The sequence below is a fragment of the Patella vulgata genome, chromosome 2 (genome assembly GCF_932274485.2).
Source record: "Patella vulgata chromosome 2, xgPatVulg1.2, whole genome shotgun sequence".
Taxonomy (NCBI): Eukaryota; Metazoa; Mollusca; class Gastropoda; family Patellidae; genus Patella; species Patella vulgata.
The window spans coordinates 15,330,744-15,345,631 of NC_065880.2; the positions used below are offsets into that span (position 1 = coordinate 15,330,744).

At 36.0% G+C, this 14,888-nt stretch overlaps 1 protein-coding gene and 1 long non-coding RNA gene across 2 annotated transcripts; both read right to left on the reverse strand.

Moving 5' to 3' along the window:
* Positions 1-991: 991 nt before the first annotated feature.
* Positions 992-2,455, reverse strand: LOC130010926 (uncharacterized). Its single transcript, XR_008786212.1, has 3 exons — positions 2,291-2,455; positions 2,098-2,152; positions 992-1,135 (listed from the first exon to the last, which is right to left on the reverse strand). It is a non-coding gene; the product is annotated as an uncharacterized LOC130010926 (long non-coding RNA).
* A 4,175-nt stretch (positions 2,456-6,630) lies between these two features.
* Positions 6,631-13,433, reverse strand: LOC130010720 (24-hydroxycholesterol 7-alpha-hydroxylase-like). The gene is made up of 10 exons (XM_056098690.1): positions 13,351-13,433; positions 13,038-13,123; positions 12,653-12,749; positions 12,354-12,449; positions 11,396-11,495; positions 9,917-10,032; positions 9,510-9,605; positions 9,069-9,157; positions 8,659-8,746; positions 6,631-7,587 (listed from the first exon to the last, which is right to left on the reverse strand). Exons 1-10 carry the CDS (start codon positions 13,408-13,410, stop codon positions 7,507-7,509), a joined length of 909 nt encoding a protein of 302 aa, XP_055954665.1. The 5' UTR covers positions 13,411-13,433; the 3' UTR covers positions 6,631-7,506.
* Positions 13,434-14,888: the final 1,455 nt, after the last annotated feature.

Genomic DNA, 14,888 nt, shown 5'->3' on the forward strand with positions numbered 1-14,888 from the left:
CTTACATTAAAGTTGATCTGTTTCTCTATTCGTACGAAGCCGATTACATACAGACGCTCGTAAAAACTAATAAACGATCAGTCAAACTTTTTAATTTCACTTATCGATATATCGATGACGTTCCCTGATAACATTCACTGATGGGTACCATATGGGTACCATGTGTCATTTAATATGGGGAGCCCATATGGGACCCCAACATTTTTGCACCCAACATTCATATGGGATCCATATGGGCAACCATGTGGGTACTAAATGGGGTTTGTGTGGGATCTATATGGGTAAGTCATTTAAAATAATATGGGCGTTATATGGGGCTTACATGGGACCTATATAGCAATGTTAAGAAATGTAATATGGGTACTATATGGGACTCATGTGGGGTGCAAATAAATGTAATATGGGGCTTGCATGGGACCCATATGGCCATGTTAAGAAATGCCATATGGTTACTATATGGGACTCATGTGGGGTGCAAATAAATTTAATATGGGCATAATATGGGACACATATGGGATCTTGTACCAAATAAGTACAAAACTATTTATATTTGGTTTCATGTTTTATTATTATGCTTTCTCAATTAGGACGGTTGAAATTCGTTGAGATCTCCCACCATCCCGTCCCTTGAATTTGTCAGGAAACCAGTTCAAACGACTAACTCCAGCTTTGATTTCCTTGTTTGTGGTGTTTCAAATCATTGGATTTCTTCTGACTGGATCTGTAATTTAAAAGGAAAGCGCATTAGGTCTGTTGATGTGCAACCTGACAAAGCAACACAACTCTTTCGATATGGTCTCCCCTTAGACCACAAAACACATACAATTCAAATCTAAATTGCAACTGAAATATGCAGAGGGTTCAAAAAGACTTTTGATATACGATTGTAAAAACATTAAAATAAACCCCATCGTACCAGAACTATTATTGATTTGCATTTATTTCCAACAATGACGTATCATCAATATTACTTACTAAAAACAATGGTAGCTGTAGCATGTGCCCCTAATTCACGCTTGCCATTTTATCCTGTCCAATTGTAACGGCGTTGTACATAAGTGACACTGAGATTCTTCATGATGTTGTTAACGATGAACAGGACATCTCTGCCACCTAATCGTCCAAGTCGGTTTATCTAAAACAGAATGAAAAAACGAAAAAATAAGTAAGTGCACTATATATTACCTGCAAAATATCACATATCGAACGAAACTATTCTTCCATAAATTCACATTTATTTTAATGCGAGTTGTCACGTCTTAAAACATGCACACCCAAGCAGCTTCATCATCCTGATCATTAATATAAATGGTTACAGTTTTTTGTGAAAAAAAGGGCACCAGACAAAAGCATTTATCTGTCAGTGTTGTTCTAACATACCTATATCAACAAATTTGACTCGTAACTTTTTTGTTTTGGGGGGATCACGTGGCTAAGTGGGTAAGACGCTAGCTCGCTAGCCTGGAGGTCGGGTGTTCGATCCCTGCATTGGCCGAGAAAGTTCATCCAGATTTTCCGGCGTGGTTCTCCCTTGTCAGTGATGCAGGACGGAGGGGCTGACAAGGAAAGCTGTCTAGTCGTTCGGATGGGACGAAAAACCGAGGTCCCGTGTACACATTGGCGTGCACGTAAAAGATCCCTTGGCAGTTGGAATTCGATATAAGAGTAGGCCGTAGTGCCGCTGTCCGGGCAAAATTTCCCTCATAGCACAATGTATGGCGTATGCCCGTCTTCATTAGCCCAGGTTAGGAGCAGAACAGTAGGACGTTAAACTCCATTTCATTTCATTTCATTTTTTGTTTTGGAGGTGGGGGGGGGGCATAATATAGAGTCCATACTAATATATATGACTGTCGTTTGTTTGTCATTCTGTTCAAGGTTGGTAGTTAAACCAAGGCTGTCATCGAGGCTGAATATTTTGTGTATAGGGGTGGCACCAAACTAGAGTTTTACCAAATTCGGTTATAATGTCCTTTGTATGTATTTCGTTGTATAGCTGATAAAATTTTCCGACGTTTTGTCCAGCGAGAGCAAGAAACCTATATATTGCCATGACACACATTAATGCGTGTTATAAGTTAAAAAGTAAAAAGTCACCTTTCTTGAAATGACATCTTTCTTGTTTCAGAATTTGCCAATATTTTCAAAATATCTGAAAAAAAGAAACATCCATTCAAATCCATCCTCATATTATTATAAAACTTTTATATAAGTATTTTCAAAATACAGAAACTTTAAAAACTTTCATTTCAGTTTATTTTGTCGTATAGGAAGGATGGGACAAATTTACCTTTGATTAAATTTTGTGAACTGATTGCAGAGATGTGTACCACTTTGGTCTGTTTCTTGTTAGTACTAACTTCTAGCTGCTATACACATATACTTCTGCAGTTCGGAATCTAAAATTAAACCAATGACCAGACTAAATTGGTTGTTATAGGATGACGCGCTGAAAGGTATTCACAGTTGACTTGATGAACTCTGCTGTATGGTCAGATATTATATAATTTGAGTACAGAATCTGCTATAGTCATTAAAATCTAACTAGCAAGAAACCTATACCAGCCAGGCTGTATTCATAATAAATTTTAGTAGAAACCGGTCCTGATTTTTTTCTTTAAAGAATAATGTATTACGATTCTTTTGCTTTAAAGCTCTACAGAGACGGGCATTTATTTTGAATGGTAGAGTGAAGTACATATTTCTTAAAATGAAAATATGTGTCACAATTTCATTCATGAACAAACTCTATTTTTTATTCATGGTAAACTTATTATAGTCTGTGATAAGGAGAATTCTGCTGTAATCTGTTTAATCTCTGCAAAGTATATATTAGTGCACCACTTAATTCTATAGTAATCTAAAAATATTAATAAAAGATCTCCAAATTGTTTGGATTTTAATTTTATTTAAAATATAAAACAAATTTCATTACGGCAGTAGAATAAATCATCTACCTATGGAGTACCTGTTTATATTGCGCGCAAAGACTTTAGCACTTTTGCAAGTATGGCTTCATAATATTATATACTTTTTGAAAATTAATTTAATCTTAAGTTATATTTTTCTGATTTGTTATTACTGTATTGGTTTTAGAAGTACAAAAGTGTTATTTTTTTAAATGCTGTTTATTTTGAGGTTGATATGTTGGTGATAAATTTGTTCACCTATAATTTGCATAGTGGCATCACCTTGAATATAACCAGTTACGATTTCAAAAATCTAACGCATTTTTTTGTTTTTAATTTATTGATAATGGACGACATCGTGATCAGCCTGTATACATACATCGAGTGTCGATCGAACATGCCTTGTACCACTTTTCAGCAAGATTGGATATTTTGTTCAGGTATTATATCAGTATGTGCTTCCGATCCATTGTTAATTCAAGAATTTTGTGCCATTGACCCCTGTTCGTGATCCCTGTGTTACAAAGTTATGTTCATGTTCAATATTATAAATTAAAACAAAGAAAAAAGACTTCATTTCTCAATTTTATTAAATTCTAATCTCTTACTTCTCAGTTCCTACAGGTTATAATACAAAGACGGTCTCATCATTAATACATCTAGGTTGCTACAAATAATTTCCAGACAACCTTTGCGGTAACCTGTTAGGTTACCTGCCCTGAAATTGTTTGACTTAAAGATACATTATGGAAGATTAAATAAAGAGCTGACAATATATTATAGATAAAAAACGGATTATAATGTAAATGGGAAATGTCGAAAATTTCAGTGAAATTGCTTCAATCTGATTCATATACACAGTAGCCTCGATTGTCATTTTTACCGCTGTTACGATAATATAAAGAAGACTTGATTATCCATTTTTGCGGTTAATCAAGGGCGTTGGACAGAAAATCTGATTCAAATCTAATGAAATTCGGACCCATAAGATGCCATCGAGGGCGTTGATTATGGCCTTTTTAATAAATGTCTAATTAATAGTTTATATGACATTTCAGACCTAAAGAAAGACCTGCAATAGTCAGATTTAGCTCTTGCATAATGTTTATGTTTAATTAAGCGAAAACATTAAATTTTAATGAAGGAGAAATGGGAAATTGAAAATATTTTTAAGTAAAGTAGATCAATAAAGAAATTGCAAAAAGACCATACCTGTAAATCGCACCTGTATGTGCGACTGTTTACTTGTCATGTAAATACAACTGTTGAGGGCGCAGTAAGTTTAACATATCCCAAATAAACACATTAATGACATTCTGATTTTAATTTTCTGAATACTTATTAATATCTACTAAATGCAATGGGTATGATTCCACATTGAAGCCGATACAAGTGCGACTAATCCCATATGGGTAAAATATTGGACCCAGATGTATTATTTTATATGTGGTAGATGCCATATAGATAAGATATTGGCCCCAGATACACATGTGGGTAATCCCATATTGATACCATATTGAACCCATATACATAATATACATGAATGTGGTTATATCATATCCATACCACATAAGCTTCTGGTGCACATGTAATCCTTTCTGTGCAGATTGGTTCACAAAACTAAAACTATGGATTCAATAATGAACTTATACATACAAATAAGTAATCCCATATGGATACCATATTGGCCCCACATATACAAACGTTTCGGATATTTACTATATACGAAACACACTTTCCTTGTGTACCATGCGGGCAGTACCCTAACCAGGGGCGTACATAACGATTTTGTTTGGGGGGGGGGGGGGGTGTTTAGCCAAAATGCGACCGACTGATGCCCATGCCCCTAGTCAGGAGCCGAGCCTCACAGGTGCGAGTTTTGTAGGGGCCCTGTGCAATAGCGGATCTAGATTGAGGGGGGGGGGCCAAATCTAGGGCGCCACCCCAGCCACAATTCCACCCCACAATGAATGTCAACAAAATACTGGCTATAACATTAAGCGTCCCGGTAGAACATAGGTGGTATTGTATAATTTTTAGTTGTTTGCCGATCGTTGTCTCGCTGGAAAGCAGTTTTATTTAAGTTGACATAAAGTTTATGTCATATATGATTGTGCCTATAACACTGAGCAACCTGAGAAAATTTTGAAATATTGATTCAATATCTTGGCATTTGAGGTCATTGCTTGGAGAAATTCTTGTGGACGAGAGGACCAGAAATCCGAGTCAATTAGACAAAATATCGAGTTTTGCCCCTATCAATTCCGCCTGTTTTGCAAGAGTTGACAGAACTTTTGTACAGCCTCGCGCCCCACGACCCACACACCAGTGCCAGTGGTACTACTAACATAACTAGGCAGATCGGTATAACCGTGAATATGATAGTGCTGAGACAGTATAAGACAACAGAGGAGTGGAACAATGATGTTATAATGGAATCGAGCGCCGCAGGCGCGAAAAAATTTCAGATGTGTAACCGAGCTTTTAATTTTTGGGACTGGGCCTGACAATTTTATTCAATGTCATGGCAAATGGATCCAAATTCTCGTTAACGAGAGGATAAGAAATGGGACAGAATCTTGAGGCCTATCTGTCAATGTCGCCTGTTTTGTGAGAGTAGAACTAACAATTCTACAGTCTTTTTAACCACGACTCACTCACTAGTGGTACTACTAACTGGGCGATTCACTGTAACTGTGAATATGATAGTGATGAGATAGTATAAGACAGAGAAGGAGTTGAAGAATGATGATGGCATAACGGAATTGAGCGCCGATATGTATAACTGAGCTTTTAATTTTTGAGGACTGGGCCTGAGGGCACTTTACCTCAATGGGGCGCTTACTTGGTCTCTGAAATGCTCTGGACTTTGGGGAGAGATTTTGCAGAATTCTGATGGTCAGAAAACACCCCATTAATTCATTTAGTCTGAGACCGACTGCGGTGAGCACTTTTTTTGAGACCGACTATTTTTTTGCCATGGGGTGAAAAACATTTTTTTCAAACATGATAAGTTGACAAGGTTATTTTATACTAAAGTTTTGCGTGAGTAGAGTGACGTGTGCAGTGAGCACTTATTTTTATACCGACTGCTCATATCTTACGACCGACTGCACTGATTTTGCGACCGACTAGTATTTGGGATCTATTCTGGCATTATTTGTTTACCTCATTAATTCATTAAGACGGCGATGAATAATTTTGAGACCGACTGCAGTGGCTGCACTTATTTTGAGACCGACTATTTTTCTACCTGGGGGAAATTTTGTTCTTAGACCTACATACTCACAACAGAATAAGAGTGAAACACATCATTTTTCAAACATAAGTTGACAAGGTTATTTTATACTAAAGTTTTGCGTGAGTAGCGTGACGTGTGCAGTGAGCACTTATTTTGATACCGACTGCTCTTATTTTGCGACCGACTGCACTGATTTAGCGACCGACTATTTTTTTTCCTGGGGGGGTGTACCCCCCCCCCCACAAACCCCCCACATTTACGCCCCTGACCCTAACCAAAGAGAAATTCAGGTAGAGAAATTCCCATGGTTATTCTTGACCCACTAAATTCGTGTATCAGTATTCCAACCCTACCACCACCATGGCACCAAAATATGGTATCAAAACATAAATACTTTAAGTGGCAATGCCCCAGATAAAAAAAAAACAACCCAAAAACGTCATGTTAACAAACTGAACCCAGTAAGTCTTTAAGTTTTTGCTTTGTTTAATTAACGTGTAGTCAAATGTACAATTAATGGTAAAACCATCTAAACAACAACAGTATTTCAGAAAACAAATAAGGCAAACAATAACAGACTATATTCATAAATATGGAATTAACAACTAGATTATTTACATAATATTATTATGATCAACATAATTCACCAAGTATACAATACTTTATCACTTTATTATATAATCACGATTTAAACATACGCTAAATTAAAATTGGCAATGTATAATAATATGTATGCAATAACTATCTAACACTTATATATCCCATTTTAGTAAAGATATATATTTTCTTCAAACAATATATATGATAGTCATTTTACGGTTCAATAATGTGTTTCAATAACGTGTTTCAATAATATAATTTAAGTTCCATATTGTATGTTTTAAAAAATATGCTGCGACAAATGTCTCCCGTAAATATTATTACACAAGTTTTGAAATGTTCATACATGTTGACCATCAATAAATAACGAGACTCTAACCTCAGTTCATATATACACAAGACATACATCCTTTTGTCATATATGATATATATATATATACACAATTTTCTATTTAATAAATGCAAGGTTAAATATAATAACAGTGAATACCGTACATATTATATATTCATACACTAATAAATATTGACTAGTTAGTTATATAACAATTATTTATAAATCATTTACAAAGGAATATATAATATATATTTATATATAAATAAGATTCGTTCAACAATACAATATAATGATATATGTAATAACTTTGGTAGTGAACATGTAGTGTAATAACATAATGATTTATGGACTTTGATGAATAAATAACATGAATTATGATCGAGATGAAATGTATCAGTATTATAAAAATATACAGCTCAGATTCAACATTTTCCGGGTAATCGAGTAAACTCAATCATACATGGACCTTCTGGTTGCTGCGTTCCAACAGCATGAAGAGGACTCTAAAATAGAAAGAATGCACAATATAGGAAATGACTGCGTGGATCTTTTCAAGATGAATTAATTAGGTTATCTGGAGACTATTATGATGAATATATGACCTCAAGCCAGGCCGACAACATCATCGGGCGTGAAGTCTACTGGTTATTTTCATTCTTTTGTGGTAAGATACAATAAATAAAGGGTCAGTTGCTACCTTTTTATTTTAAACGAATGAATGAATGAAGTGGCGTTTGACGCACTACTGTTCTGCTCCGGCAGGGATAATGAAGACGGACATGCGCCGTGCAGTGTGCTATAAGAGAATATTGCCAGGACAGCAATTGAATAACAAATATCAAGGGTTATTTCACGTGCACGCCATGGCGTAGACTAAATCCCGTTCCTTGCCAGGTCTTCCTTTCTCGGTCAACACCGCGGATCGAATCCCGGAATTCATGCACATGGTTAGTGATCCAGCGCGTTACTCACTGGGATTTGATACGGATGGTTTTTTTAGTTTTAATTAATGGCATGACCTATACACAATCACGTTCAGCCCTGTATATGATTTTCGTAGGGCAAGTCAGTACCTAATCTAGGTGGGGGGGGGGGGGGGCAAAGTGGGACACATTTAGGGGCTACCACAATTCTGGGTCATACTAATATTTTATCCGGGACGGAGCCAACCAGTACCTGGGCTGAGGGTGCAAGGACTGGGGCCCTGGGTAGTAAGGGATATTGGGGGTCCCTGGACTGGTAGGTACCAACAGATTTTCGGGGGCCCAGAGATCGGTTAGGCCCTAAAATTAACTAAATTACATAACTTAGAGGTTCTACCAATCAATAGGTCCTAACCAGTTCCGGGGACCCCATCCCGCGATGTGATTGCTGGGGCCCAACCAGTCCCGGGAAATTAACGTAATCATAGTATACTAGTACGATCCGCGGTCAATACGAACAATTTGAACAAACAACAATGGGACCCCGCACAGTTGGTATGTCCCGCCCCCCCCCCCCCCAACAAGGTTAATTCGGCACTGGGGCAAGTATTCCTTATCAAAAATGAACATAGTATCGACGTATTTACTTACCGGAGGAGGAACTGGGTCAAATGCTTCACATTTGAATTGTTTTAAAAACATTATGGCGAATATTTGTATCTCCATTAAACCAAACCACCTGGAATATATACATGGCCGTTTATTAAATATATAAGTATATATATTTTTTTAAAAAACTCATAAATGTTCAAACGACCGAGTATTGTGTGTAATGTCTAACGGCATAGTGAATACTGCAGTAGTTTCATCCCCCCAAAATAATTAATTTACAACCTATTATACAAGCTAAAACACATTTCATAGCAAACAAAAGCTACTAAGACCACCATACATGTTAACAAATATATTACACACCTAACCTAAGCAGATGAGTGGCAAATAAGAACAAAAGTTATCTCTTAATTTTGATTTTATAAAAGTTGATATTAAACATAACGAACCTTCCTGGGCACTGAAACCTTCCACCACCAAAGGCAAAAAAATATTCTGGGAAAATGTTTCTTTCAACATCTTTCATATTCCATCTTTCCTGAAAATAGAATTATGGCATAACGAAATAAACACGAAGGTCTATAACGGCAGATAATTAGCTATATTTAGCTAAAAAAAATAAATAAATAATTGAATTTTTCGTTCGACTTCTTTCTATAAAGATGTGGGTGGCCGAATGATTTAACGGGAGCGCGTTAAACCGTAATGTCTGTCATTGAGTCAAGTGGCATGGTTTCGATTCCCCGCTTGTACCTGATAAGGCGTAGGGTCGCCTGTCCAACCTCGTGGGTTTTCTTCGGGTTGTATTGAAATCTATCTGTGTCAGCCAAGGTTATGATAGCCGAGTTTACGGCAAAATATAAGTATGGATGAACAAATAATTGACTTACAGGTTTATGTGTTTCTGGATCTGGATAATACTCTGGATTTCTGTGAGCCCAAAACGGTGAGGCAAAAACGAGATTTCCGGCTGGCACTGTGTACCCCTGTAATTAAGAAACATAGCCATGTAACAATCAATAGAATACTAACGTATAAGATGACTGATTTCAAAGGCATTAATGTTAAAGTAAATTATTACTGGGCAAGTGAAATATGTCTTGCAACAGTTCAGTGTGATCACTCGGTTTGCTACACTAATACAAAGAATCTTCTCTTTGCGGAGGGTATTTTACCATCACCCATAAATAATAGCATACACTGCAATTTGTCTGTTTACAGTAACAGATTGCAACAACTGATGGCCGTTGGTAGAAATCCCAATATTAAGATCCGATCTGAAATTTTTGTAATTTACCTTCACTTCAAATGGTTTGGTAACATAACGTGGTATAATTCCTGGTGATCTTAATCTTACTGTTTCCAGAATACAGCTTTTTAAATATGGCAATTTTCGTAAATCTGCATCTGAAACTAGAAAAAAAAACAATATTCAGTGAATAAGCAATCGATTTATTTTTAGTATAAATGTCTTAAAAATACGTTATTCAAGAGCTAAATTTGCCGGTTGCAGGTTTTTCCTCAAGCCTTAAACGTTATATTAATCACTAATTAGACATTTATTAACATGACAAGACCATAACCAACTCTCGATGCCATCGAATGCTTGAGATTTTAACAAGATTAGAACGGATTGGCCATTTAATGATTTAATTCAAAAATGGAGGAGCGGGGTTAAGTCTCGAATATATGAATACCGTGGTTACAATATCTATTTTTGAACTATTATAGCAAGAACGGTCAGCTCTTTATCTAAATCGTACATAAAATGTATCTTTAAGATGGGCGTTTGCAATTCAGTGTCATTTCACCGCTTTAACAAATCTCAAGGGAGCTTTAAGACGCACAGAATCATTTTGTGAATTCATCAGAAGCAAGACTCTTTACTGGTCAAGGTCTTTATTATCCCAGTCGGAGCGGAACAGTAGGACGTTAAACCCTATTTCATTTCATTTCTATACCACTTTACCAGGTGACACCGCTAGGACGTATTGAGTACTTTGTCTTTTTTTATGAACTGACACATAACGAGAAAGATTAAAATAATAACTTTATCAAGGCTAGGTTCCCGCACGTCCATCGCTGGTCACAATCATTTAAAAACCTAATGATCTGGTGTTAGAGAAATGTGTCCTTTCACTGATAAAGCCCTTTTCCCTGAACTGAATTGTTACAGATTATGTGTGTTCGTTCGGCCTGTTACTGCCGTATGGCGTTAAATCTCCCACATCCCGAAGGTGATGGGTACAAGAATGAATATGTCCTAGTGCCACGAAGATCGTGCTAAAGAAAGTGTAAAAGTGGCTAAATTTACAGAGAGGACATCCTCATCTTGGCCTACGCCGCCTTAATTAAAAAAACTTGTTCTCTCTGGTTGTGGGGGATCACATGGCTAAGTGGGTAAGACGCTGGGTCGCTAGCCTGGACGTCGGGTGTTCGATCCCTGCATTGGCCGAGAAAGTTCATCCAGATTTCCCCCTTGTCAGTGATGCAGGACGGAGGGCCTGACACGGACAGCTGTCTAGTCCTTCGGATGAGACGAAAAACCGAGGTACCGTGTATACATTAGAATGCACGTAAAAGAGCCCTTGGCAGTTGGAATTCGATATAAGAGTGGGCGATAGTGCCGCTGCCCTGGCAAAATTTCCCTCATAGCACACTGTATGGCGTATGCCCGTCTTCATTAGCCCAGCATAGTAGCAGAACAGTAGGACGTTAAACCCCATTTCATTTCATTTCATTTCTCTCTGGTTGTGTTCGTGGGACATTTACGTACTTGTTTCAAACGTGGACGGTAGTTCTCTCTCTATTTCTTCACATACTTTTTTATAGACTGATTCTTGTGTAACAATAAATGCTATTGTCCAAAATACCATCTACAAATAAAACAAATATTTTTTTAAATAATATTGCTGTTTGTATTTCGAACCAAGATGCATAATTTGCATATTCTGACAACCAGGAACTTTCAATGTGCACCGACAGCGGCTTTTTTGTAAAGTGCAAAGATTAGTAGCCAATTTCTACGAATTCTATAGCTGCTTCTGTACATCACGTTTGGTGTACAAACGGAGGGCTTTTGTTTTATGGATTTCAGATTCCAACTGCAGGAGCACCTTACTTGTAAGGTATTTCATGACAATATTTGGGAGGTGGGGCCAGATGCCTTTAAGTTATTTTATTCTTTACGTTTTAGCACCTTTAATCAAATATATTTCATTCTACATTACTAATGTACAATGAGTCACTGGTGTAAACAGGAATATAATTATTACTCTTGTGAATGACAAAAATCAATACGGGTGATTACATGTATAAATAGGACATTTAGTTTACTGCCTCAATTATCCTAAGATTATTGAAAGAAATGCTGACATTTACCGTGTATTGCTAGGTTACGTTCGTTGTGAGTCAACTGTGTGATTATATTGAAATAAAGCACTATACATTTCGTCATTGTCATGATTCGTGACGTATATTGTTTGACGCAAATCATATAATAAACAAAGGTGGTTGATAACCTATAAAATATACACTAATGCAGAAAGCGTGTTATAAAGTAGTCCTGTGGGGTATGAGGAATTTCAGCTGATTCATGTAATAACGAATTAATGTAAGGTGGACGAGATTTTTTTTTTTTCTACTTGCAACAAGACATTATTCATTTGGTGGAATGCAGAAATATTTCTGTTCAAAATGAAATTCTATAATTTAAGAAAAGTAAATTCACTTACTGGAATACTATTAGCTAAAGTTGCCCATAAGAGCAGAACAGAATAATTCGGGGCATTTTCTATGTCGACACACTCTAGTAAATTATGAAGCAATGTCTGAAAAAATAAAAAATGCACAAAATTAACATTATCCAATTCACACACATGGTTTTTATGATTGAACAATGTTTTGTAGGCCATACAATCACTACTTTTGTCTTTGCTCATCGTCCTTTTTAATGGGGTCTTTTTTTTTGGACAAAAGGCAATGTTTGGCTTACTAAAAACAGATCACCCAAGCACCCAAGAAAAATAATTACCTTATCATCTGGGCATAACTCTTGTGATTTTTGTTTTTCCGGATCAACAATATTTTGAAACATAGTAATAAGATATTTTCTTGATTTTGACCAGGCACTGAAACAGAAAAATTACCAATCGTGAATAAAAGCGTATGAAATGAAATGGGGTTTAACGTCCTACTGTCCTGCTCCGAACTGAGTTAATGAAGACGGGCATACGTCATACAGTGTGCTATGAGGGAAAATTTCCCCGGACAGAGGCACCACGGCCTACTCTTACATCGAATTCCAACTGTTAAGGGAACTTTTAAGTGCTCGCCAATTTGTACCTCTGTACACGGGAGCATACAAAAAAATTAGTACAACGTTTTATTCTACCATACTTTTTCAAATATATACTTACCCCAGTACAAATGCAGGCAATTTAGAACCATATTCAATTTGACGATCAAATTTTGTAAAGTGCTCTTCCAGTATTTGGTATTGTTCCTGAAAAAGAAGAAAGTGTGAACCTTTTATTGTATAATTTTATTGGAAGGTGGGGGTTTGAATGTTTCAGAAAATTATTTTAGGTTATAGCTGTCATCATATTGTGGTATGCTTTATTCGCCTGCCTGTCTTAATTAGTCCAGTCGGGGTTACATGACAATAAGCCGACCTTAATAGGCTTTCTTAAAACTAATATCAGATGATAAATTTGTTTTTAATATACTTACGTCATTGTCGGTGGGGAGAATATTTTTTCCAAAAACGATATTAAGTACCGATTTATACATAATGGTTCTTATTAATCTGTTCAGATCCATTTTACCTGCCAACGAAAAGAAAACATTATCGTACAATTCTATGTTCCTTATTTCATTTTTGACCTGAGTTACTTTATTAATGCAGTATTCTATTCAACTTCGGAATTTTTCTTTAAAAAAAAAAAAAAGAAACATTGTTAATTCAAGAATTTTGTGCCATTGACCCCTGTTCGTGATCCCTGTGTTACAAAGTTATGTTCATGTTCAATATTATAAATTAAAACAAAGAAAAAAGACTTCATTTCTCAATTTTATTAAATTCTAATCTCTTACTTCTCAGTTCCTACATGTTACATACAAAGACGGTCTCATCATTAATACATCTAGGTTGCTACAAATAATTTCCAGACAACCTTTGCGGTAACCTGTTAGGTTACCTGCCCTGAAATTGTTTGACTTAAAGATACATTATGGAAGATTAAATAAAGAGCTGACAATATATTATAGATAAAAAACGGATTATAATGTAAATGGGAAATGTCGAAAATTTCAGTGAAATTGCTTCAATCTGATTCATATACACAGTAGCCTCGATTGTCATTTTTACCGCTGTTACGATAATATAAAGAAGACTTGATTATCCATTTTTGCGGTTAATCAAGGGCGTTGGACAGAAAATCGGATTCAAATCTAATGAAATTCGGACCCATAAGATGCCATCGAAGGCGTTGATTATGGTCTTTTTAATAAATGTCTAATTAATAGTTTATATGACATTTCAGACCTAAAGAAAGACCTGCAATAGTCAGATTTAGCTCTTGCATAATGTTTATGTTTAATTAAGCGAAAACATTAAATTTTAATGAAGGAGAAATGGGAAATTGAAAATATTTTTAAGTAAAGTAGATCAATAAAGAAATTGCAAAAAGACCATACCTGTAAAAATTCTTATGCTCTTTAACAAATCTGTGTAGTTGTAACATGGTTTAATGTAAATCGCACCTGTATGTGCGACTGTTTACTTGTCATGTAAATACAACTGTTGAGGGCGCAATAAGTTTAACATATCCCAAATAAACACATTAATGACATTCTGATTTTAATTTTCTGAATACTTATTAATATCTACTAAATGCAATGGGTATGATTCCACATTGAAGCCGATACAAGTGCGACTAATCCCATATGGGTAAAATATTGGACCCAGATGTATTATTTTATATGTGGTAGATGCCATATAGATAAGATATTGGCCCCAGATACACATGTGGGTAATCCCATATTGATACCATATTGAACCCATATACATAATATACATGAATGTGGTTATATCATATCCATACCACATAAGCTTCTGGTGCACATGTAATCCTTTCTGTGCAGATTGGTTCACAAAACTAAAACTATGGATTCAATAATAAACTTATACATACAAATAAGTAATCCCATATGGATACCATATTGGCCCCACATATACAAACGTTTCGGATATTTACTATTATACGAAA